This window comes from Eptatretus burgeri, chromosome 21 (genome assembly GCF_056783735.1).
Source record: "Eptatretus burgeri isolate ZD-2024b chromosome 21, Ebu_testis_v1, whole genome shotgun sequence".
Classification (NCBI taxonomy): Eukaryota; Metazoa; Chordata; class Myxini; order Myxiniformes; family Myxinidae; genus Eptatretus; species Eptatretus burgeri.
Window position 1 is genome coordinate 1,475,928 of NC_140981.1, and position 26,299 is coordinate 1,502,226.

At 45.5% G+C, this 26,299-nt stretch overlaps 1 protein-coding gene across 4 annotated transcripts in view; it reads right to left on the bottom strand.

The window, feature by feature from the left end:
- Nucleotides 1-26,299, bottom strand: part of LOC147008138 (nidogen-2-like) — a 56,789-nt gene that overhangs the window by 6,423 nt on the left and 24,067 nt on the right. For all 4 annotated transcript variants that reach the window (XR_015053577.1, XR_015053578.1, XM_085865346.1 and 1 more), the window contains 12 exons: nucleotides 23,813-23,947; nucleotides 22,574-22,825; nucleotides 22,288-22,488; nucleotides 21,905-22,135; nucleotides 19,191-19,316; nucleotides 16,363-16,503; nucleotides 13,025-13,150; nucleotides 11,960-12,126; nucleotides 10,094-10,217; nucleotides 4,741-4,912; nucleotides 1,417-1,574; nucleotides 1,116-1,242 (listed from right to left, as the gene is read on the bottom strand). Coding sequence is in view for 2 of the 4 variants with exons in the window: in XM_085865346.1 (XP_085721472.1) it covers nucleotides 1,116-1,242; nucleotides 1,417-1,574; nucleotides 4,741-4,912; nucleotides 10,094-10,217; nucleotides 11,960-12,126; nucleotides 13,025-13,150; nucleotides 16,363-16,503; nucleotides 19,191-19,316; nucleotides 21,905-22,135; nucleotides 22,288-22,488; nucleotides 22,574-22,825; nucleotides 23,813-23,947 (1,960 nt within the window). In the remaining 2 variants the exon portion in view is untranslated. The remainder of the gene's footprint in view (nucleotides 1-1,115; nucleotides 1,243-1,416; nucleotides 1,575-4,740; nucleotides 4,913-10,093; nucleotides 10,218-11,959; nucleotides 12,127-13,024; nucleotides 13,151-16,362; nucleotides 16,504-19,190; nucleotides 19,317-21,904; nucleotides 22,136-22,287; nucleotides 22,489-22,573; nucleotides 22,826-23,812; nucleotides 23,948-26,299) is intronic.

The following is a 26,299-nucleotide window of genomic DNA, read 5'->3' on the forward strand; positions in this document are numbered from 1 at the left end:
ACATCCAAAAAAAATAAATAAAAACAAGTAAAATGAGAAGAATCATTGCTCACCTTCACTCTTTCATTCCTCTTTTTCCCCATCTTTGGAATAAACTCCCTCACTCTCTTCAATCCCACTCTTCCCTCCAGGTCTTCAAAACAGCTGTTCACCACCACCTATTATCGTCCCCAATCCAAATCCTCGATCTTTTCTACCCCCGTTAATCCACGCCAAACCCACCTCCTTCAAATTCCCTGCTTTCCTTCCTGAAAGTCCCTGTAATGTCCATCTTGTGTACCCCGTGTTCCCCACCCCATCCCTCTCCCTTTCACAGATCCCCTAATGTCTCTGTTCCAAACTGTTTTGTCCTTCCCTCTCCCACCCCTCTTGTCTCCTGCCCCCCCACCCCCTTGCTGGGTGTTGTGTGTTCGCTCTCATATGAGCCTCGACAATGTATACAAAAAAAAACAACAAAAAATCACTTCAGCAGAGAGAAATACAAATAAAAAGTGAAACGTTTCGTGAATATCACATCAGGACAGCTGAGAGGTAAGTACTGACGCTCGCTCTAAGCTGTGTAGCTTGGGTTTGAATCCCGACACAGCTAAAACGGTCATCCAGGTGTTTTACAGGTGGGGTGATTCACCACTGTATGTGTTGTTAAACTGGACGTTACATCTGCCAGAATCCTCCCCCCCCCATTCCCATATCTCTCCTCTCCCCTCTCTCTCTCACCCTCTCTGTCTCTCTCACCCATTCCCGTCAGCAAAGCGACAGGTTGTATTTGCTTGAATTAAATAATGGAATCGTGTGTGTGTGTGTGTGTGTGTGTGTGTGTGTGTGTGTGTGTGTGTGTGTGTGTGTGTGTGTGTGTGTGTGTGTGTGTGTGTGTGTGTGTGTGTGTGTGTGTGTGTGTGTGTGTGTGTGTGTATGTATGTGTGTGTGCGCGTACATCTGAAAACCATAGAAAAAAACAGGGCTGGGCCATTCTCCAAGAAACTTTGCATACATGTTGGTATTCCCCTGGGTCAGGTCATGGGCACAGCCTATCCCCCTCCCTCCCTCCACAAATGGTTTGTTAATCCCGAGGGAGCGGGTCCTTGTAGTGTGGAGAAAACTCACTGTACACGTACCGTTCCCAGTCTGTGTAATACAGGTACCCTGACCTGCTGGTTAGGCTCACTGGTTGTTGAAGACCACGCAGCATGAGCCGATGATGTGTGACGTGGTCAAGATCCGTGCACTTCAAGCATTTTGCACCTGTGCACAGAATAAAAGGAGAACAAGCTCTTCGCTTTCAATTGCAATGATGTTTTGAACAATGTAGTTCGAATCCAAACATCTGAAGGATGTTGTGAATGGCTCATTTTCACAGCTGAAACACGAACAGAGTGAAAGATGAAAACGTGCGACATGAAGGAGTGAAACACTAACCAGAATCTACCCAACAAAGTTGGCGTGAGTCGGGGTCAAAGGTCAGGCTAACGGGCACTTGCAGGTCTTCACTGACAAATACCCGCCGCTCAGAGCCATCCACATGTGCCGTCTCGATCTGCACACCCGCTCGACCCACCTCGATCCAGTACAGGTGCCTAGCACGTAAAAGGAGGCAAGAGGACATGATGGCTTGTGACACGTTCCACTTGTGAGTGGTCATGTGCTGTACATATGCGTGGAAGCGACCACGTGATTCCAGCAAAGAACCCAACAAACAGCTCGGTTCATTGCCATACTTTTAATGATGTCTCTGTCTTGTTCGGATGACTTGTACACCCACTCAAACCACGTGGTGCTCCATGGAGTCTTCGATATGTTTTTGAATATAACTTTTTTGAAAAGGATCTTCGGCTCAGAGTGGAACACACACACACACACACACACACACACACACACACACACACACACACACACACACACACACACACACACACACACACACACACACACACACACACACACACGCTATACCAGACCAGATGAGACAAACAGCCACTGAGCTTGGGGGAAGGGACGTCACACCAATGGCAACACCATTGTCATCCCACTCAGCAGAGCATTTCCTGAGAAGGGATTTCCTCCTCCCCATGGATGCCAACCTCGGAGGGTTGCCTGTGCTCTATCCTCTCTAAATAAATTCATTGTGAACTCAGCTGGGAGGATTTGAACCACCGACCATCGCACACTCGGAGCAGACGCCCCACACCATTACACCACCGAGCCTGGTTTATCATTTCTACAAAATTTCTCAAATCAGGACAGCCAGCTGGAAGGCTGCTGGTCGCATCATTTCCTGTGGTTGCCGGTGCCACTGATGCAGTGCCCTCTGTTACCAATACACTGGTACTCATTTCGTTGAGCTCAAAACGATGACAGGCTGAGTTAACCCAACCCAGTGTTAATTCAATGTGAAACGAGGGCTCCAAATCAAGACCCTGACATCATAAAGCAGCCGCCTTAGTCGTTAACCACCACCTCGGTGAAAAAGCCTCGTCAAACCCGAACCACAAAGTTAATTAATCAACTGCTGAAAATTAACTCGAAACTTTAACAATTATGATACCTTTTTAAGGTATCCCCCCCAACAAAACCACTATTTTTACCCAAACCCTCCCAAAAAACATCACCATTTTTACACAAACCCCCCCCAAAAAACATCACTATTTTTATCCAACTCCCCCCCCAAAACATAACTATTTTTACCGAAACCCAGCCAAAAAACCACTATTTTTACCCAAAGCCCCCCAAAAAACATCACTATTTTTACCCAAACCACCCCAAAAAACGTCACTATTTTTACCCAAAGCCCCCAAAAAACATCACTATTTTTACCCAACCCCCCAAAAGTCACTAATTTTTACCCACCCCTAAAACGTCACTATTTTTACCCAAAACCCCCCAAAAAACATCACTATTTTTACCCAACCCCCAAAAACATCACTATTTTTACCCAACCCCCCCAAAAACCACTATTTTTATCCAAACCCCCCCAAAAAACCATTATTTTTACCCAAACCCCCCCAAAAAACCATTATTTTTACCCAAACTCCCCCAAAAAACATCACTATTTTTACCCAAACCACCCCAAAAAACGTCACTATTTTTACCCAAAGCCCCTCAAAAAACATCAGTATTTTTACCCAACCTCCCCAAAAGTCACTAATTTTTACCCACCCCCCTAAAACGTCACTATTTTTACGGAAACCCCCCCAAAAAACATCACTATTTTTACCCAACCCCCCAAAAACATCACTATTTTTACCCAAACCCCCCAAAAACCATTATTTTTACCCAAACTCCCCCAAAAAACATCACTATTTTTACCCAAACCTCCCCAAAAAACGTCACTATTTTTACCCAAAGCCCCCAAAAACATCACTATTTTTACCCAACCCCCAAAAGTCACTAATTTTTACCCACCCCTAAAACGTCACTATTTTTACCCAACCCCCCCAAAAAACATCACTATTTTTACCCAACCCCCCAAAAACATCACTATTTTTACCCAAACCCCCCAAAAACCACTATTTTTATCCAAACCCCCAAAAAACCATTATTTTTACCCAACCCCCCCAAAAAACCATTATTTTTACCCAAACTCCCCCAAAAAACATCACTATTTTTACCCAAACCTCCCCAAAAAACGTCACTATTTTTACCCAAAGCCCCCCAAAAAACATCACTATTTTTACCCAACCCCCCAAAAGTCACTAATTTTTACCCACCCCCTAAAACGTCACTATTTTTACCCAAACCCCCCAAAAACATCACTATTTTTACCCAACCCCACCAAAAAGCATCACTATTTTTACCCAAAGCCCCCCAAAAGCACTATTTTTACCCAACCCCCAAAAACCACTATTTTTACCCAACCCCCCAAAAAACCACTATTTTTACCCAAACTCCCCCAAAAAACATCACTATTTTTACCCAACCCCCCAAAAAACATCACTATTTTTACCCAAACCCCCCCAAAAACCACTATTTTTACCCAAGCCCCCCAAAAACCACTATTTTTACCCAACCCCCCAAAAACATCACTATTTTTACCCAAACCCCCCCAAAAAACCATTATTTTTACCCAAACTCCCCCAAAAAACATCACTATTTTTACCCAAACCTCCCCAAAAACGTCACTATTTTTACCCAAAGCCCCCCAAAAACATCACTATTTTTACCCAACCCCCCAAAAGTCACTAATTTTTACCCACCCCTAAAACGTCACTATTTTTACCCAAACCCCCCAAAAAACATCACTATTTTTACCCAACCCCCCCAAAAACATCACTATTTTTACCCAAACCCCCCCAAAACCACTATTTTTATCCAAACCCCCCAAAAACCACTATTTTTACCCAACCCCCAAAAAACCACTATTTTTACCCAACCCCCCCAAAAAACACTATTTTTACCCAAACTCCCCAAAAACATCACTATTTTTACCCAACCCCCCCAAAAACATCACTATTTTTACTCAAACCCCCCAAAAACCACTATTTTTACCCAAGCTCCCCAAAACCACTATTTTTACCCAACCCCCCCCAAAAACACTATTTTTACCCAACCCCCCCCAAAAAACCACTATTTTTACCCAAACCACCCCAAAAAACCACTGTTTTTCCCCAGTGCACATCACACGATGAGCTGGAAGTCATTAATCATCAAAGTAAATGAACACTGCCATTAATTGTTGTTGCCTATTGATTAAAATAGGAAAAGAGAAGTAACAGTGATCAGATGCTGACATCGATGGATCGTCACCCTTTTTGCGCGTCGATGGCGATGGAGATCGCAGTTATGGACCCGGCGTCGAACAGAAGGCGGCGCTGTGAGCCGTCCAGTTTCGAAACCTCAAGGGAGTTCCTTCCAAGATCTGTCCAGAATATGTTGCGGCGCAGGTGATCGATGGCGAGTGCGTTTGGAAAGTTGAGCCCTGGTGCACACAGACAGACAGACAGACAAACAGGCAGGATTCTCACAATGGCGTCGCGCAGAGGAATCAGACACACTTCTCATTTATTCCTCTTTTTTCCCCACCTGGGGAACCAACTTCCACACCCTCCTCAATCCCATTCTTCCCTCCGCGTCTTCAAGACAGCTGTTCACCACCATCTCAGATCGTCCCCCATCCGAAACCATGATCTTTTCTACCCTTGTGTCAATCCCTCCTTCCAAATTTCTGGTTTTCCCTCATGAGTTTCCTTCTGTATCCATCTTGTCCACCCCATGCATCCTCTCTTGCCCCCCATTAATCCCCACACCCTTTGTTCGTCCACTCCCTCTATCTTGGCCTTAAATTCTGCTGTTGGTGTTTCCCCCCCTCATCCTCATCCATTGTTGCGTCCTCATCCATTCAGTGTACTCTTACGAGCTCTTCCACGAGCCTCGATGATGTGTGCAAACATTTTTTCTTTGTTTATTTGAATACAACGTTGAGGTTCGTGGAAGAGCTTGAACACAGAACAATGAACCAGGAACATAAAGCATGAAGAACATAATGGAAAAAAAGGCGAAACTTACAAACAGCAAGATCGAGGGACACAACATGGACAGTTGGAGGGAGAATGGACATGAGGAAGAAGGGGATCAAAGTGAGGGAGAGGAGAAGAAAGGGGATGAACAAGCTGGATAGAACCTCAACCACAGCAAGAAAGGGCTGAAAGAAGAAGAAGAGGAAAGAGAGGAAGAAGAAGGGAAAACTAGAGATGAAACAGCAACGAACAAAAGAAAAGGGAGAGAGAAGAAAGCACAATAATCTGGGAAGGAAGTGGTGGGCTTTGGAAGCAGTAATGTGCAGATAAAATATCATCAGGATGGCTCTGGAGGGAAGAGTGGGATTGAACAGACTGAGGAACCTGGCTCCCACACGAGGGAGAAAACAGGAACAAATGAGTGTGTTTTCGGAGTTTCACCAGAAGAGGGTTAATGCAGCAACCTGGGGTGGAGAGAGCAAAGGAAGGGAAGAGGGTCCAACACCAGAAAGGAGGCAATATCGGAGAGAGAGAGAGAGAGAGAGAGAGAGAGAGAGAGAGAGAGAGAGAGAGAGAGAGAGAGAGAGAGAGAGAGAGAGAGAGAGAGAGAGAGAGAGAGAGAGAGAGAGAGAGAGAGAGAGAGAGAGAGAGAGAGAGAGAGAGAGAGAGAGAGAGAGAGAGAGAGAGAGAGAGAGAGAGAGAGAGAGAGAGAGAGAGAGAGAGAGAGAGAGAGAGAGAGAGAGAGAGAGAGAGAGAGAGAGAGAGAGAGAGAGAGAGAGAGAGAGAGAGAGAGAGAGAGAGAGAGAGAGAGAGAGAGAGAGAGAGAGAGAGAGAGAGAGAGAGAGAGAGAGAGAGAGAGAGAGAGAGAGAGAGAGAGAGAGAGAGAGAGAGAGAGAGAGAGAGAGAGAGAGAGAGAGAGAGAGAGAGAGAGAGAGAGAGAGAGAGAGAGAGAGAGAGAGAGAGAGAGAGAGAGAGAGAGAGAGAGAGAGAGAGAGAGAGAGAGAGAGAGAGAGAGAGAGAGAGAGAGAGAGAGAGAGAGAGAGAGAGAGAGAGAGAGAGAGAGAGAGAGAGAGAGAGAGAGAGAGAGAGAGAGAGAGAGAGAGAGAGAGAGAGAGAGAGAGAGAGAGAGAGAGAGAGAGAGAGAGAGAAAGAGGCCACCGACCTGCCTGCGGTGAGAGAGTGAGAGGCCCAAAGACAGCCTCCTCACGGGAGATGCCAATGATCCAAAATGCCTTTACTTGGTTTCCACAGAGTGAAGCCAAGAAAGGTGAGAGGCAGGAGCACCAGCCCAGAGGGGGGAGCAGTACTCCATCAGGCTGCAGACAAAAGCTTTGTAAGTGGTAAGGAGCTCAGGTGGGCCAAGGAAGGAATTTGCATGACGGAGGATTCCCAGTTGGCGACTGGCTTTGGAAACGAGGTTGGGAATGTGGTTTTCCCAGGAAAGATCATGACAGATGAGCAGATACCAAGAGCAGATCGTGAGACACGGAAGCTTGAATTAAAGGACTTCTTCCAGAGGATTGTTGAGAACGTTGATTGGGGGGGGGGAGGGGTTCCAAATGGTCCTTTCAGAGAGACATAGTGAGAGTGTGAGATTTGTCAGGATTGAAATACATGTTCCAAGTGTTGGACCAGCTTGTGATTTTATCCAGATATGCAGTGAGTGAAGAAGCTGCTGCTTGCCAGTCTGAAGGATAACAGCGGCAGAGGGTGGGCTCATCAGCAAAGAGATAGAGGATTTTCCAGAGTTAGAGAGATTGTAGAAGGTTAGCAATAAGACTGGACGCAGATCACTGTCATGGGCCACTCCAGCCTTGACAGGGAAAGATCAGAGGATTCCATTGAGGGTCCACTGAAGGTCACACGTTGGCAATGAGGGTAGAGGAAGTGAGAAAGAGGAGTTGGCCTTCAATGCCATCGGCAGAGAGTTTGGAGAGCAAGGCGGGTTTCCAGACACTCTTGAATGACCTTGTCTGAATCCCAACTGATCATATGAGAGAAGCTCATTGGAGAAATCGTTGATGAAAACCAGAAAAAGAACAGGGCCCAGAATACTGGATTAAGGAACTCCAGCCTGGACAGGAAGAGGGGATGAAAGAACTCCATTAAGGGCCACACGTTGGCTGTGACAGTCGAGGAAGTCTGTGAGCCATGAGTGGAGGTTGCCTTGGATACCATAGCAAGAGAGTTTGGTGAGCAGGTCAGGGTACCAGACCATGTCAAATGCACTTGATTTGTCTCGGGATATGGTTCTGATTTCATGTCTGGCATTGAGGATCTCCATCCATTGTTTTGAGAAGCAGAAGCAGCATATCCAGGGTAGAGTGACCTGGTCTGAAACCAAATTGATGATCAGAAATCAAGCCATTGGAGAAGAGGAAGGATTTGATGTCTGAAGCGATGATGGATTCCATAACCTTGCTGATGATTGGGAGAAGGCTGATTGGTCTGCAGTTGCAGGGATCTGTTTTTGCACCTTTTTTATTCAGAGCGGTAATGTTTGGTGATTTCCAAGCAGATGGAAGATGACCTTGAGCAAATGAGAGGGTGAATAGAACAGAGAGAGGGTGAGCAAGAACAGAGGAGCATGTTTTTAAAACACGTGGGCTGATGCCGTCTGGACTGGTTGCAGAATCTGAGTCGAGGTTTGGAAGCAGAAGTCCAGGACAGAGTGAAGGCAGCATGGATAAGGTGGAAGGAGGTTATTAGTGTTGTTTATGAATGGCGCATAAACATGGGCTTCAAGAAAAAAAGGAAGAGGAGTTGCTGGAGAGGACAGAGATGAGAATGCTTCGAAGGTGGATTCTCACGGTGGTTGAGTAATGAGGGGATACTCAAGAGAGCTCGAGTTCCGTTGTTTATCGAAAAAGATTGGAGAGGCTCGGTTGAGTGGTTTCGGCATGTTGTGAGAAGAAAGGATAAGAATCAATCACGAAAGGATGTAATGAGCCGATTAGAGGGAAACGACCAAGAGGATGACAGATATTACAGGAGAGGGATGTAATCCAAAGATATTTGAAGAAAAAGGGATTGAGAGAAGAAGGTAGAGAAGAAAGAGGAGAGTGGAAAAGGCAGATCCTCGTTGACCCTCAGTGTTGGGATTAAGGCTTGAGAAAGAAGAACAAAGACGGTGAAGAAGTTTCACAGGCATCAGAAAGTGAAAAGTGCGAGGCAGGAGCCTAATGGGGAGGACAACACTCTATGAAGCTGCGGATATCGGTCTTGTAAGATGAAAAAAGTTTTGCTTTGCCAAGGAAAGACTTTGCATGGTATGAAGAACCTCCTTCCACATTATGCATGTCCAGGTGGCGGCTGGCTTTGGAGGAAAACTTGGAGATATGAATTGCCCAAGACAGACCATGGCTAAAGGTAATGACCAAAAGTTTAAGGGAATGAACTTTTTCAAGAAGTTTGTTCAGGAAGTAGATGGAAGGATTCCTCAGGCAATCCTTTCAGACACATAGAGTGAGAGTGTGAGGTTTGTCAGGGTTGAAATACATATTCGAAGTGTTTGAACAGCTCGTCATTCTATTAAGGTCTGCAGAGAGGGAAGAGGCTGCCGCCTGCCCATCTGAAGGATGAGAGATGCCACGACACACACAGAGAGAGAGAGAGAGAGAGAGAGAGAGAGAGAGAGAGAGAGAGAGACAGAGAGAGAGAGAGAGAGAGAGAGAGAGAGAGAGAGAGACAGAGAGAGAGAGAGAGAGAGAGAGATAGAGAGTGGAGCCTTCAGCAAAGTGATAAACAGGATTTGTCAAGAGGATCGGAAAGATCGTTGATGAAGATGAGGAATAAAAAGAGCCCAAAACACTGCATTGGGGCACTGCAGCATCGACAGGGAGAGGATATGAAAGGATTCTGTTCAGAGCCATGCATTAGCAACAAGAGTAGAGAAAGTCAGTAAGCCTTGTGCAGAGTTGGCCTTGGATGCCGTCGGCAGAGTTTGGAGAGCAAGGCTGGAAGTCAGACAGAGACTGTGTCGAATGCTCCAGATGTGTCTGAAGAGATGTCCCTTATCTCATGTCTGACACTGATGGTCTCCATCCATTGCTGGGAGAGCAAAAGCAGCATGTCTAGGGTAGAATGATCGGGTCTGAATCTGAACTGATGGTTTGAGATCAAGCTGTTGGAGAAAAGGACGGATTTGATGTCAACTGCGATTATATATGGATCCCAAGAGCTTGGTTCTGAGAAGGATTTTTGGCTTAATTTGACTGAAGGCAGCAATGTCACTGAATTTGCTTCAATATTTCTTGAACCGAAGAAAATTTACAAAAGAACTCATGAATCAACATTCGGGAGAAAGAAATCCATCCGTCACTCCTCCTCTGGTCTCCAGTTGGTGCCAGTCGAAACTTTGTCGTTGTCTCTTAAACCTAAATATCCGCAAAAAGAGCAATCAGGAATGGGTGCCAAAACTCTTATTTATAAAAGGTGGCATTGTCTACATCCTCCGACGTGAATAAAGCAAAAAGAATACGTCACGAGGTGACAAGTATTTCAAAAATCGACCCCCGATAAAAACAACAACCACACAGAGCTCTTGTTGACCTGTGACACATCACAGGTAAAATGTTCTGTACATCTTCGTCAGAGAGGATAGTGCGTCTTAGTCAGAGACACTCCTTATGATGTAGGCCTACCTGTAATAATGACCTGTGGTGCACCGCCGTTCAGTGATACACGACTGATGGTTCCCACGTGAATGTCTGTCCAGTACACCATCCTGTCCACGCGGTCGAAAGCAAGGCCGACAATGTAATATGCCTACGTGGAGGGAGGGAAAATACTTTATTGTTTTATTTTTTATCAATTCAATGCATCGGAGACCATCACTGAAGGATTTGCACCGACTGACAATCAAAATGTCTTCCGTCGATTTCGAAATCAGAGAACATCACTGCGATGTACGCGGGAGACACAGAACATATTACCCCACGCGGTGTTCGAGCAGGTACTTCGATTTAAATAAAATAATGATTTTAAAGGTCGTTAAGGGTTTTGGAAATACCAAAAAAGGTGATTTGTGTTCTCCAGTGTTCAAGTATATCATTAAATTCAATCAAAAGAAAGATTTTAAAAGTCATCTGCCTCTATAAAACACAGTGCGCTTACCCTGTCCTTATTCATAAGGACGACTGAAGAAGGGTTCTAAAGGGCAATCGTTCAGCACGAACGTGTGTTCACGACGGTCTACTTTTCAGAATAAAAAAAACTCGAAAAACATTTTCCATAAAAAAAAAGTAATGACGTCTCTTCGATTGGAAATGTAGACGGTGACTTGCAACCGGGCCTCAAGGGCGGTGTACAGAAACGTTTTAAAAATTTATAAATACGAGGAGCAGGGAGGTCAAATTCTCCGCACGTGACGTGTCACGCACGCAGATTGAAACGACTATTCGTTTAAGTCTGTGGGATGTCTAATAAAAAATAAAGATATCAGCACACCTGACGCTACGCCGAGGCTTCGGACTTTGGCGCGCTCACGAGGCTGTACCATCGAAACGAAACGTTCACGAAGATATATCGTGCAGTCTCCTTGCATATTTCAAATAAAATAATTCCAACCAGTCATTTTTGACGGGCTTTTATACTCGCATACATATATTCATTCCGCAATTTACCGCCATTGACACAGCGTCTAATGTGAAATCAGCAAAGCCTCGAAACGAACGCAGAACCAGAGAAAACGAAATAACTACAACATGAAAAGTCGAACATGAAATAACCGGAAAAAAAAAACTTCGTCTCTGTCGATAAAAAAGAAAACTAAATCGAGAAATAATAGCAATGAAACAAAATTAAATCACACAGTTGTATCAACATTGTATTATACAACTACTTGAACAAACCTCAAATACCACCGCTTGATGAACACTGAAGTCACAAACTAAATCTTATCTCCGGTTTGTTGTCCGAGTTGTCTTCATTGGTTTCTAGTCCACAAAATATATCAGTAAATGAAAATAAATTGTTTTTCCTTTTATTTTGGCAAATAGACCCACAATGCAACATGAACAAACATGGCAGCCTCAACTGTGCTGACGTCGTCGACACTATTTCCAAATATGGTGGGGTTGAGAGTTTGATCATTGATTTTGGTTCTCCATCTCACATGTACATGTTATCTATGAAATGAACTCTTCGTTCCTAAATATGGAACTTCACAGCGCATTTACATTTATTCACCCATTAGACTAAGGGATGGATTATAACTAGAAACACATACTTATCGAAATAACTAAGCTATAGGAACCTGAATGTCTGTGTGCTCATGGCTTCCAGATTCGCAACAATATATCAAACTGCACAAAGGATCTCCAGTGATCGAGTGCAATAATACTTGGTGCTGTTCCTGTTGTTAAGTACAGCATTATACATTTCCTCAAAGCTCTTTCTTTCTTCCTTTATTGAGAGTCCGCAGGGTCTGGACGACCCAGGTTTCCTTAAAAGCTCATAAATATCACAGAATGTAGAACCCTTCTGTAATCCAGCAAGATTGGCCTTACGTTTATGATGACAGTGGATGCTGCTTCAGATAGCAACTTGAAATCATCCAAGGGAAGATAAATTATCTGGTTTGAAGACCCAAACAGCAGTGCAGTTGGGGACAGGAGCAGCTGGACATCTGGTGCTGGATATGGACCCAAGGTGGTAGAATCGGCTACAGGAAGGCCTGTAGAATTGTGAAAAGGAAGGTACAATTACAAGACAAATCGTCCAATCCAACATCAAAGTGGCATTCCAGCCAAAATTGGTTGAATCAAAATCCTTATCCAAAAAATCTGAAAAGTCACATGTCTGATCGACGACCCGATGTGAGTGAGTAATTAAATTGGTGACCTCATAGGTCAGATGGTATGATAGCCATATTGTATTGAAAATAAAAACAACAAATCCTCATCTTCGGAACTGCCTTACAGACGATGCCAAACTTCATACTGTATGATCGACGAGCCATGGGGAATATCGTTTGAATCAATAATAATAATAATCAATGAAGCCACAGATAATGGCAATGTATGTGAGATAACATGGCGCATGGGATGATATGGGTATATGGGCCATAATAATCGTGGTGTGTTCAGTTAACGATGGCGTTTCACGTCTGTCCGTCCGTCCACACACGTCAGTTGATGACCGAGGAACAACTTCATTTCAATTCAATGTGATATTGTGAATACGAATCGGAAAAAAACGAGCCCTGTAGTTTAGCAGCACTTTGGCTCTGAATTCGCAATCACAGATGCACAAAAATTATTTTTACAGTCTACGCCTGCCTGACAGTCAAACAAAATCGGAAATAATTCCAAACAGGAAACTAACTGTTTCGAATGATGTCGTCGAGGACACAAACAACAGGCACGAAGAACCCATGCAACATGATAAATAAGGTGGTGTGTAAGACACTGCATCAACGGTGGTAAACTTCTAAAAACAATTTTTTTTTATGCAACCTTTAAAATATTTATTTCATTTCAATTGAATTACACACTTGAACACTGCAGAACATAAATGGCCTTTTTGGCACTTTCAAAACCCCTTTCCGTTTAGCAGTAAGTAAAATGACGTACCGGGCAACGGGCTGCATCGGAATCCATCGCCGTCAAACCCGACATTGCAAGAGCATCTGAACGAGCCTGGATTGTTGTGGCAAATGGCATTTCGGTCGCAGGGCTTACTCCAACACTCGTTATCATCTGCCATACAAGCACAAACAATGTGAGAATCAGGTGTGGCAGACAAGGATGGTTATGGCGAGGTGATACTGAAAAATGGCTAAAGGAGCCACAAGCGCACAAGTACTCCTACGATCCCTTCAAACCTCCAAAAATCAGGATCTAAAGCAAAGTGCTGTAGTGTGAGCAGGTCGTAATGCTTGCTTGGCCTTGTGACAACACTACTGCCATCTCTTCTGCTGCTTGTCCCTCTCACAACACTCTCCTTCTGCCTCACTCTGAGCCACCACTCACTCTATCTAACTCCATGCTGCCCCTCCCTCCTTACTTATCCTCAAACTGGCACTCACACTCCTCCAGCACCAATTTCTTCATCGCTCACCGTGTGGGCCACGGACATCAGAGAACTCCAGTCCAACATGTCAGGTCTCTCAATTGAGATTGCTGAGGTTTCTTCAGATATAATCTGCTTTACAGAGATGTTCTTGATTTCATCTGTATCTCGTCCTGGCGATGCTCTTTTCAGCTTCGAAAGGTCCACAAAGCTGCCTCCTTCCCCTGCCCTCCAATGTCGAGAGAAGTCTGAGATTGAGGGCTTCCATCCGTTGTTGAGAGAGAACGAAGCAGCACGTCCAAGGTTGAATCAACGGGTGTGAAACCGAAATGATGATCTGAGATCAGTCCGTCGGAGAAAAGGAAGGATTTCATGTCACCTGTAATGACAGATTCCATAACCTTGCCGACCATTGGAAGCAAGCGAAGCTCAGATGTCTGGAGTTAAGAGGATCCGTTTTTGTACCATGTTTGTGTATTGCAGTGATGTCGGCTGACTCCCAGGCAGAGAGAAACTGCTCCAGAAAGAATGATTGAGTGAAAAGAGCAGAAAGAGAATGAACAAGAGCAGCAGAGCAAGTTTTTTAGATCACATGCACTGATACCTTCTGGACGTGTCACAGAATCGGAGTCCAGGTTAGCCAGAAACATCTCCACCTTCTTCAGTGAGAAAAAAAAATCCTGAATCAAGAAATCCTCCAACACACAAAATGAACAAAAAAGATTAATCGCAAATCCTGAATAAACCAAAAACTGGTCCCAGACCAGGAACATGACTTTTCATCCGGGTAAGTCTCATGTCCTAGCAATTTATCTCAGCAAATTGGAAGGACAACACTGCAGACAGACCGACTTCTGTGACCAACCTGTGGAAGTTCAGTCCCTTGAGTTCTTGGACCTCAGTATCAGCCAATAACTCAGAGATTCACCACATCTCCAAGACGGAGCTAAAAATAGGGGTGATACCGCTGAGTGGTCACCTGGTAGCGGCTGGTGGATAAGATCCCAAGGAAACCACTGGTCGGCGTGGATGACCCACAAAATATCTAACGGAGAGAAAGTACCCCCATTTTTGGGGGAAACGGCTGATTTTTTAAAAATGTCATGAACAATATTTGGTACATCATGAGTGATGATGGTTGTGGTCAAGTTTCATCGAAATTGTGTAGTTTCCGAGAAGAAAGCAAATACCTATTTTGAGGGGCAACCCCCCCCTCCCCGCCCCATCAACCCCCCTGAGACACCGATTTTTTTTAATGCAGTGAACAAACTTTGGAACATCACGGGTGATGGAGGTTGTGGGCAAGTTTCATCGGAATCGTGCGTGCAGTTTCAGAGAAGAAGTTGAAAGTGTTTGTGCACGGACAGACAGACTGACGTCGTGCCATCCCACAAGCTCCCCGGAACGACGTTCCAGGTGAGCCAAAAACAGGTACGTCACGTGCATCCTGTGCTGGCAAACGTCCGAGCTTCATTCTGGAGAACCTCTCATGGTCAAAAGGCATTTGGTTAACAGCAGAAGAGAGTTTTGTTCTTCCACGTGGGTGGGCACCCCCTGCATTGCACCTCATACTCTTGGAAGTATTGAAAGCCAAGGCTCTGATCGCCTATGAAGTGGCTGCCCTCACATCGAACCCCACTTTTCCTGACCAGCCATGTTTATCCACGTCCGTCCAGAGGCTGCTCGATTTCTTTTGCCATTTTGGCGTTCGTTGTAATCCTTGCATCGTCTGCCGTGACGCTCCTCCGTAAACCTCAACTTTGGATGAGAATATTATTTCACACAATCAGGTTACCTTGTTTCGGGCCACCTCATTAATCCGGTAAACTGTGGTTGAAAGCGGTTCGTCCAACTTTCTGGAGAATTATTTCAAGTAATATTCTCTCTCTGACTTTGGCAAGTGTCATTTGAAAAACTAGTATGTGCCCGTACGTGCGTGCCCCCCCCCCCCAAAAATCTTTCAAACAACCACACAGGCCGTTCCTTCGCTCTTGTAAACGACGACTGGATTTGGGCATTATGCTTATCTATAAATGCGCATAAGAAATCGAGAAATTATTGGAATACAGGAAGTCATCACTATCAGGAAGTGGTGCGTGCCCGTACGGAATGTTCACGTGCATTCCACGAATTATCGCTTGCATTGAAGTAACAACTGCTGTGATACTTACACACACAGAGTTAATTAAAATCCAAATTAAAATCAAGTTTACCTCCCTGTCTTCGCTTGCCATGACATTCGCTGCCATTGAGCATTGCCACTCCTACGCCACGGTAACTAAATGGCACCCTTTCCCCGTCGGCCACGCCCAAGCAGCAACGTGTCTTGTCATTGGTTTGGTAAATAAATGGCAATAACTTGGGAAGCACTTGTCCGATTAATATCAAACCTTGAAAAGGCACATCCTCAGGTCCCCAGCAATATACCTGGCAAGTTTCAATTCGATCGGACCAGTGGTTGTTGAGAAACAGCGGTCACAGACACAGACACACACATACACACACAGACACACACACACACACACACACACACACACACACACACACACACACACACACACACACACACACGTTGCTGGAATTATAGATAGATAGATGAACATTCGTCATCAATTTCATGTCTCGTTGCCTGACTATCATGAAAACTCCGATATCATCACTTCCTGATGACTCCTGATGAATAAATTAATCCCAAATTACGAGATATTAGTTTCCATGAGTAAATAGGAAAAGGTTATCTCGAACCAATGAAAACCGGGGGGGGTATCAAATTGGGAATAAAGCGGAACGCTGAAGAAGAGAGAAAAGAAATGTTCTCTCTGCAGTGTCATAAGATGAAGCAGAAGGGAGATCACGTGACAAGGCAAGCATTCTTAGAAATATTTTAATGGGGTCCTACCCAAGCAAACATGTCCGTTCCCTGTGTAGCCAGGGAGACACTCGCAGCGAAGTGTTGTTGGTCCAGTGGGAACGCAGCGAGCACGTTCGGCGGAGTCACATCCGTGTGTCAGGGTGTGACACGCGTTCACGGGTATGTGCTCTGTAAAACAGCACAGTGAGAGTTGCACAAGAACAGTACTTGTGTACAGGAGACAAAACTCTGAGTGTATTCTTTGAGATGTTAAAAAAATATGAAAAAAAAACAGGAGAAACTTCTGACAATGTGAAGACAAGGCTTTGAAACTTGCAGGAGTGTCTCCTGTGATCGTGGCGGGCTTGGTGTTTTATTTTAATGGACATCTGCAATTGGGAAGATGACACTGTTACTGTGTGTCAATGCCAACAGAGCAATGGCTACTGACTCTTTGACAAAGGACATCTTCACGACGTGAAAACACACAAAACTTATGCCGGCTATTATTCACGAGGGAGACAGCTCTGGTTTGGGTGCTTCTTGACAGCGATGGGAAGATCGTGACTGGGGCTCGTGAATGCCCGCATGATTACTGCAACACCTCTCCTGAGTTATCTGGTGCCAGGGACTCAGGAGGGACATCCTGTCGGCCCCGGACCTGACAGAAGGTGCACCACCAAGTCTAGTGGAGTAGCAGGCTGCCTGCGAGTATCGTCCCACACGTCACGAAAGTCGCCTCACAAACTCAGGGTCCATCCTGCTTTACCCCCCTCTCAACCCTCCATTACCTTCATCTCAGAGAAGGTCTCTTTCTGGGGCAGAGTGAAAGTCACACTCGCACGATGTCCTTCCAGGCCATTACTCATCAAGCATGTCCTCGTGGTGTTTCCATTTATCCCTTCAAACCAATTCACCAATCCATTTCTGATCGATGCTGTGCCCCCTCGTGCCACGAAAATTTCATTCTTCTCTTTCATTTCCCCCCTCATTTCTCAAATTATCTTTGTTTTCATTCATTCTTCCTTCCAGGCATGCTCCCCATTTCTCAAATTGTGTCATCATGGCCTCCATTCCGTCCTGGGTCGACGTCACGCCAGCCTCCTGGTTGGACCATTCAGGAGTGCGAGGGGTTTGTGGCCTCGTGTTTTATTACGTAGCCCATTGTAGACATTGGAGCCCCTGGCTCGCCTCCTGCCACATGTTCTGCGCTCTCCACCATCGATTTGACATTCACCATCTTATCCAGGTTCGAACGTGCACTCAATTTGAAAAAAATAATTGTTAATAAAATTTAACAATGCCAATCTCTCTTTTGCGCCAAAATATAAATTTTCTAATTTTTCCATGGGGAAGGTGTCGGGATGAATCTCACACTCCTGATATCGGTTATCTGGAGGATGGGATTCGTATCCAGGTCCACTATCCCACGACCTGACGAACATGCAAGTTTAGAGTTCTTATATAGTATTACCGAGTGTACAATCCCCCAAAGGTTTCCCAATGAATAACCTAACCTGGCCGTGTTCACATGAACAATCAGGAAAACAGTTCCTGCAATTAAAAGAGGATTTACTTACAAAATAAATATTGGGAATAAGGAAGGACAGGATAAAAAAAATTAACTGGACAGATCTGGCGGTCAAAGGACACAAGAAAAGAGGAAGAAAGTAAACGTAATCTAACTTCCAAAATAACGAAATGTAAATGCTGATGATGCCAACATACCGAAATCATAAACAAACAACAAAGGGGCAGGCAAGGACTTGTGTAGGTAAACACGAGCCAGTGGTATGTAGGAACCTGGCACACATGGCTCATGCGGCGGGCTGGTGACGAGGAGAGATGAAGACGGCGATGGAAAGAGGTGTCTGCGTCTCTCAGGAATAGTCCTTCATTCTTGTACAACGAAGGAGAGAGAGGAGAGAGAGACGTGCTGTCTCTTCAAAGGTCTGAGTCCAACAGCCACGCAGATGTACAGTCACGGCGTTTAACGACTCCGTTTGGCTTGTCCCTACCATTGGACATTCTGGTGTGGGTGACAGCTTCGTTCAGGCCATCCCACCCTACTGAGCGGACCATCGAAGACGTGTTCCGCTGCCACTCAGGGCTCTGGAGCTCATTTCGCCACCATGGCTTGCGTTACACAAGCCAAACAGTTCATGATGTTTCCTTGAAAGCGCAAAGCCCTTTCGTTGTGTCTTGCCGGTGTCACAAGTCCTCACCCGGCCTCACTCATAGAGAAGGCAAGACATAACAAGCGTACCCTATCCGCTTTGTAAAGAGGTGCTTGATGCCTCCACACAGTGGGTGCAAACATCCAAAAGAGAATCCCTTCCTTCTTTTAACTCACCTGGTGCCTCGCCTGGTTTAGAGAGAGAACAAAAACGAACACCAATAACTCCTTGGGCCTGTATGATCTCTGACACTCTAACAAATGAAATCAAATAAATATTCACGTGGGATGAAACCTTCAGGTCCTCTGCACCTTCTGTGCCTCACTGGATCAGACAAACTATTGTAAGCATGAGGACCTCAAATGGATAACAGTCGTTGCTATAGCCAGCCGACACACAGAAAGGACTTCCTGGCATGAAGTGAATACCTTGGGAGTAAATTACCTTGAATTCACAAGATTATTTTACACAACACGAAGTTTCGCTGTTCATCAAAGCGAGTAACATGAACTGAAAAAATGTTTCTGCGGATTGACAACACATTTTTGGTTGTGGTTCGTGATTGATATTCCATTGCGCACATGCCATGGGGTTACCCATGATCCGAGTCTTCACGTCCAACATCATTCTCTGAAACCTCGACAAAGCAAAATCAACATTTGCATGTGTTTTATACACCGTTCGTGACGGTATACTTACCAAAACAAAATCTCCCGTTTCCTGTGGAACCAACTCCACATTTACAGGCGTAGGCCTGACCCTGCATCGGCAGGCAGTCGGTGTCACTGTCACAATCATGCGATCCATCGTAACAAGGATTTAACTCTGTGGAACAAACACACACACAGATGCAGACATGTCATATTAACCTCAAACAATTATCTGGAAGAAATATTGAGTATACTTGTAAAAGTACACTCAACATTTGGACTTCCGGTTCCGGGTTTTCAGGCGACGGCTCCTCCTCTCAATGGTCTCTGCCAACTTTATCAAAGTTAAGTTTCCGGTCGTTATTTGTCACGTTTTAACTGTTTATTTTCCCACCTACATGTTCGCTGTTTGTTCCTAGTTCAGTTTTGTTTCAAAAATTGTGCTATTTTGTGAGTTTTCGTCGATCTTGTCTTATCGGGCTCCTTCAGTCTACCCGTCCTTCCCGTTCAGGTGCACAATCGTATACATTTGTATTCTCTCCCGAGTACCATCAGTTCCTATTTTCCCCACTTTTCCCACCAACGACCTTCTATCCCTCCCAAGTACTTGTCTTAAAATTTAACAAAAAACAACAACTCTTTCTCCTCTCCCCCCCCGTACCCATGAGTACCGATCCTTCTTCCTCTTCCTCCTTCTGCCGGCACACCATCTTCTATCTTATACACCACCCACTCTCACCATTACCTTCACGATTTCTTCCAACAACCTTCCATTCCCTAATCTTACCTCATCTTCAAAAATCCATTAAAAATATATATATTTCCTTGTATCCTGCCGAACTATCCACGTTCCGAAACCACTTGTTTCTCTCTACCCTCTTCCTTGTAACTTTTCATCGACCCATCAGCTTCACTCTGTGTTTACCGATAAAAATTCACCATTCATCTCACGATTTTTTTTCTTCAACCCTTCCTTTACCTAATCTGATGAAAACTCTCTCAAAAAATATATATATAAAATAATAATAATAATAATGATAATAAAAACGATATCTTATAATGTTGCCTATAAACCAGACATAATCTGCCGAACAGAAACTTTCCTCCCTCAAAACGTCTCCCACTCCCAAGTATCTATCCCCGGTTACTTCCTCCTCCGGTATGACAGACCTGAGCCTCGTCCTGGTGGAGGAGTTGCTCTCTTCATCAAAGACTCTATTTCTCACTCTCCATGCACTGCTCTCACTCCCCCACACCCCCAGGAATACCTCTGGCTACGGCTTCCTCTCCACTCCCACCTCATGTATATTTGTGTACTGTACCGTCCACCAAACAGTGATGACTCCATTTACACCTCACGATCCGAAAACATGGACCAACTTCCATCTTCTCATCCAAACTCTCTCTTCCTCACATGTGGCGACTTCAATTGTCATCATGCCAGTTGGCTGGGTGTGGGTACCTCTCTCACCTGTCATGGCACTTCAGCAAAAGACTTCTGCGACTCATTGGGACTGACTCAGTCGATCAATTTCCCGACCAGGATCTCAACAACGGTACTCAATCTCTTCTGGATCTGACTTTGACAAATTTCCTTGAAAATATCTGATGCTCTTCCTCCGCTACAATCGGTTCTTCTGACCACATACTTATCAAAGTGGACATCTCTCTGGCTGTTATTAGAGAACCACCTCACCGCCGTCGAGTCTGGCATTTCACTCAGGCCGACTGGCAGGGTCTCCAAGCAACCATAAACCTTCAAGACTTATTTCCCATCTCTACTTTCTCCAACATCAAGTCATCCTGGGAATTCTTTCAAAGAAACTTGCTCTCCCTCATGCACAGATTTATCCCCTCTCGTCTTCAGTTGTCCTCGCCTACCTTCCGTCCATAGTTCACTGAAGCTTGTGGCGAGGCAGTTGTCCTGAAACAACTTTCCTTTGCCTCATGGAAAGCAAACCCAACTGAGGGTAATCTCAGTTCCTTCCATAAAGCTCAGAACAAGTGTGTATCTACCCTCAGGAGAGCCAGAAAACAACATCTTTCTCATCTCAAGTCTGAACTCTCAAACCTCTCTTCCTCCTCCAAATCCTGGTGGCATCTCGTAAGTCTGTTTCTGGTGTATGTTCCCCCTCCATCCCCTCCCTTTCCTCAAATGGCCACACCACTGATACCGCAGGTGAAAAGGCTGAATGCCTAAACTCCATGTTTGCTCCTAAATCTTGTGTCACAAACCCATCGCTTTCTGAACTCAACTTCCCCAGTCGCACCCAACTGTCCCTGGACTTTGCTGTGTCCTTTTCTCCTGACAAGGTGGAGATTTGCTGTCAAACCTCGACTCAAATTCTGCAACCGGTCCAGACGGCATCAGCCCACGTGTCCTGAAAACCTGCTCCTTTGCACTTGCTCACCCTCGCTCTGTTCTCGTCACCCTCTCATTTGCTCAAGATCATTTGCCATCTGCTTGGAAATCAGCAAACATCACTGCCCTGCATAAAAAGGTGCAAAAACAGATCCCTGCAACGACAGACCAATCAGCCTTCTCCCAATCATCAGCAAGGTTCTGGAATCCATCATCGCTTTGGAACACTAAAAACTTCCTCTTCTCCAATGGCTTGATTTCCGATCAATTTAGTTTCTGACCAGTTCACTCTACCCTGGATATACCGCTCCTGCTCTGCCAACAATGGATGGAGGTCCTCATCATTTTACTTGAAAACGACTAATGAAGCACTTCTCACCTGTGACAGCAATCCATCTCACCTGTGATGGAGCTGATCGTGTTTGTGGAGGCGTAGCGAAGAATATTTTCACCAACATCGAACAACGCGTCGATTTTGTCGACGGAGAGGCGCTGTGTGGGCATGGAGTGGAACCACTCATCGTGTGGGCATCCGTTCCATGTGATTTTCTGTCTCCACCATTGTTGGAACGTCCCGCGCCGACCGTGTCCAAAATCCAACGTGTACTCGTGTGTTGAGGTTGATGTGAGTACTGGGAGTGGAAGAGCAATGGGAGGAGGGGTAGAGAAATGAGAAACAGACAAACAGTCAGGGGAGAAAACAGGCCTTCGGTGGTGGAGGTCGCAACATATATATTTTGTCCAACATTCTGATGGGTACAAGTATCATCCAGCAATGGCTCACCATCCGGTCTATGGTGGTAAAGCTCGTCGTATTTGTGTATTGACACGTTCCCACCAACAGGAAGGACGGGAAGTTGCCCGTCTATTGATGTGGTCATGGTGAGATGTCCGTGCTCATCCGTCCCCTCAACGATCTGCAAAATGCTGACGTGCTCATTCCCAGGCAGAAACGTCACGTCGGCGGACCGTGTGAAGTGCCCACCTGTTATTGCAATGTTATAAACCTGGGCGCAGTGTCTCAAAAGGACATAGAATCAGAAACATAAGAAACACGAAACACAGCTCACCGGTGAGATTGAATCCATTCTCAGTGCCAGACTGCTCTTGTGCAAACATCCAGCCCGAAATGTCCGTGATGCCGTACAACGGCAACAACGACCATCCGAGATCTTCTGAGATATGGGTTATGTTTGTGTGTTGACGTCCATCCTTCACCTCCACGTGCACGTGCATGTACACACCAGACATCTCCACACGACGAGATGCTGAACCAAGGAGAATATGTCCTCTCACGTTGCCCCTCACACTTTGGGACATCCCTGTTAGATGGACATTTGTAAATTTCATTCAACTGTTCATTTCAAACTCACAAGCACAAATATTTTTTAAAAGGAAAGGATGGCTTTTCAAACGAGTCGACACCATGATTGTGGGCTCCTGATGCCATCCGGTTGAGTTGTGTGTGATTTCACAGGGAGAGCCCTCACTCATTCTGATCATCATGTTTACACAAGTAAGGCAAGGACAACTACCATTCACCTCCTAAAATCACTTTGGTGACAAACACCATTTACCTTGTTCGTGAATCCTCCCTCAGAGTTATACCTCTCTGCAGACAACACCTCTCTGTTTCGTCGCTCCCCATGGAAGGACCGTTTTGGAGAGTGGCGGAGACATCGCCCCTCATCGCCATCGCCCCACGAGCCGCACTTCACCCTGCTGTCGCCACCACCAGCTTGCACGACCGAAGGTTGTGGTCAAGCAGAGAACAGCCAGCTCAAGCCTGCCTGAAGTCATTGCCTGGTATCCCCGTTGTCTGTTTGAATCCGATGTTCTGGCTCCTTCGCGGGGTATCGTATGATTTCCTTGGTATGATAAGTTTTGCATCTTTCCTTCCCGACTTCTCTGTCTTCGTGCCCAGATCTGTATGGGTTTCGTTGACTTGTCCATCTCCGTGTCCATATTTATTTCATAATAAAACCATTATTTGCTAAGAAACGTCTTTCCACCTTTTCCCTTCCAACGTTTGAATAACCACCAGTTTCGGTTTGCATTCGGGAGCTCCTTGGGGTGTCGTAATAGTTAAAGAACACCGAACAAGTCCAGTAAACGCGACGATCTTCAGGAGCAACACACCTGGCACGACAGGTGACGTTATTCAAATCCCTCAATGTGCCAGTTTTGTAAATGGCCCATTCGATAAATAAAATAAGTTAAATAATGAAAAAAAAGATTTACAACGTCACAGTAACAAAGTGAAAGGCATCCTGTTTGAACTCAAGACAGTCAAGAAGAAGATAGGGTACCTTGTGGCAAACAAAGATGTCCATCACCATAGTAACCATCATTGCAGGAGCAACAACGGCCCGTCGGATGGGACCGACACGATGCATGTCGAGAGCAGCGCCTCCCATCTCCGGCACAAAACTCAGCTCCTCGTTCTACGTCGTATTGAAACGATGTGCGACACGAACAGGACAAGTGTTACTCATTTTGGAACAATCTCGACATTTTAGTCTCGGTTCTGGTTTAATTGGGAAATGGTTCCATTATTATAACCATGTCGTACTTTGTGTTGATGCCTTTTTATAATTACAATCGTGAATTTATAATTACAATTGTGAACTGGAACGACACTCGGTGGAGCGCGTACCTCCACCGGGCTGAACAGTTTACGTTTTATATCATCCCACCGATAGGCCAGATGTGGATCCGGATCTTCACGAAAATCGAACAATTTCGTCCTTGTCACACACTGAACCTCTCCACCAAATTTCGTCCAAATCCGTCAAGGCTAAATTGCATCAATGAACATGAATACGAAAAAAAATTTCAAACCACATTCCCCATGGATCACAGGTCATACCTGTGAAGTTTCACATCGATCTGTTAAGCGGTTCTGGAGAATATTGTTTAAGTTATTTACAATCCAAGATGGATATCAGACCACCTGACCGATGACGTTATAAGTTTCAATTCTTCACTCACATCAGGTCATAGATCAGACATATGAGGTTTCTGATTTTTCAGACAAATATTTTGATTCAATCAATTATGGCTGGAACACCGCTTCACCCAATGACATCATTGCTATCACCCGATACAGCCTGTGGGGGGTTCGTGTTGTTAGGTCAGGCCAGATTAGATCTGTGACTTGCTACAGGTACCATGTAAACCTGTACTCACCTGTTTCACAGTCGGGTTGTCGGCGACTGAACCGTCTCGACCACCAGGTTTCCAGGTGAGGAGGGTGTATGATATGGACATCCATCAGGATTAAAAACAAAACCTGTCAAAGGGTGGAGGAGCTCCTTGTGAGCCAACGGTCATCCATATCTAGTGCCCAACTGTGTCTCCGGACGGCCTCCTGCAGTTGGGTTACTGTTTTTTAGGAAATTGGTGGCAGGATTTGCACTCCGGCCACTATAAAACACTTTGTTCCGCAAAACCCACAAATGTAATAAAATCTGAAAACCCACTCCGTGGGAGTACCTCCTGTGCTGCTGCCCTCCGCATGGCAGCTCACCGCATGGCAGGATTGGGGCAAAGTCTTCAGGACCCCCATTCCTTGATGATAGGAGGAAAACCACGGCGTAAACCTCCAAGGTCAGATTGTGGTGGTGTGTGTCGGGGTGGTGCTGAGGTGTTGTCCTCCAGACGGCGGTCTCCTTGGGTTAACCTGAGGCGATCCCTTCAGGTGGGTGCCTGGAATGTCCTATCCCTAAGAGAGGATGATCACCTGTCTCTGTTATCATCTGAGCTGAAGCGTTTGGACATCGGTATTGCAGCTCTCTCTGAGATTCGGAGACCGGATAGCGGTGAGATCATGGCGGGTGATTAAATCTACTATTGGTCTGGTCGCTCTGGTGGTTACCATGCCCAAGGAGTTGCTGTGGTTGTGTCCAACGAGCTGACACCAATGATAATTGAGGTAACACCAGTCAACGAGGGAATTATGAGACGAAGGATTCGTCACTCCTTGGGTGTCTTGTCCCTGGTCTCTGTTTATGCTCCGATTGAGGTGAGTATCTCACCGTGAAGGACGCGTTCTCTGCCACGCTCGAGTCTGTGGTTGATCAGTGCCCCAGGCGAGATATTTTTCTCATCTTGGGGGATTTCAACGCATTGACTGGAACTGATAGGGATGGTTATGAGACGTGTGTTGGTCCCCATGGGTCTGGATCTGTGAACCAGAATAGCACTAAGTTCCTTGACTTTGCAAGAAAGCTGGCCGGTTCATGGTTTCAACGCCCACAAGCTCATCGCTGGACTTGATATTCCAACAATGGTGGTGTGGCAAAGGAGATTGACCACGTGCTTGTTGGTGGTCGCTTGAAGATGATCCAGAACTGCAGCGTCGACCACAGTGCTGAGTTCCTCAATATTGACCACAGGCTTGTTGAGGCACCTCTGAAGTTGAAGCTTAAATCCGGGAGAATGGTACCATCCCAGCCTAGGCTGGATCTTGGCAAGCTTAAGGTTGAGAAGGTAGCTGATGAGCATACGAACAGGCTGAGTGGGGATTTGGGGGGGTCTGGGTGCTTTTGGGAATCCTGAAGAGTTGTGGAGTGCCTTCAATACCACCGTTCTTGATGTTGCCGGTGGATGTTTTGGAACTCACTGTCGGGTGAAGAAGAATTTTGGCTTTCAAGGGACACTGGATACCATTATGCACCTGGTGTTGGCTTAATGGTTAGGGTTGTGGGGTTGGGATTCCAGGATCCTGAGTTCAAATCCCCCTAGGCTGTTGAATTAATACCAGGTGGGATTGACTCTGCCTGTCATCCTTCCGA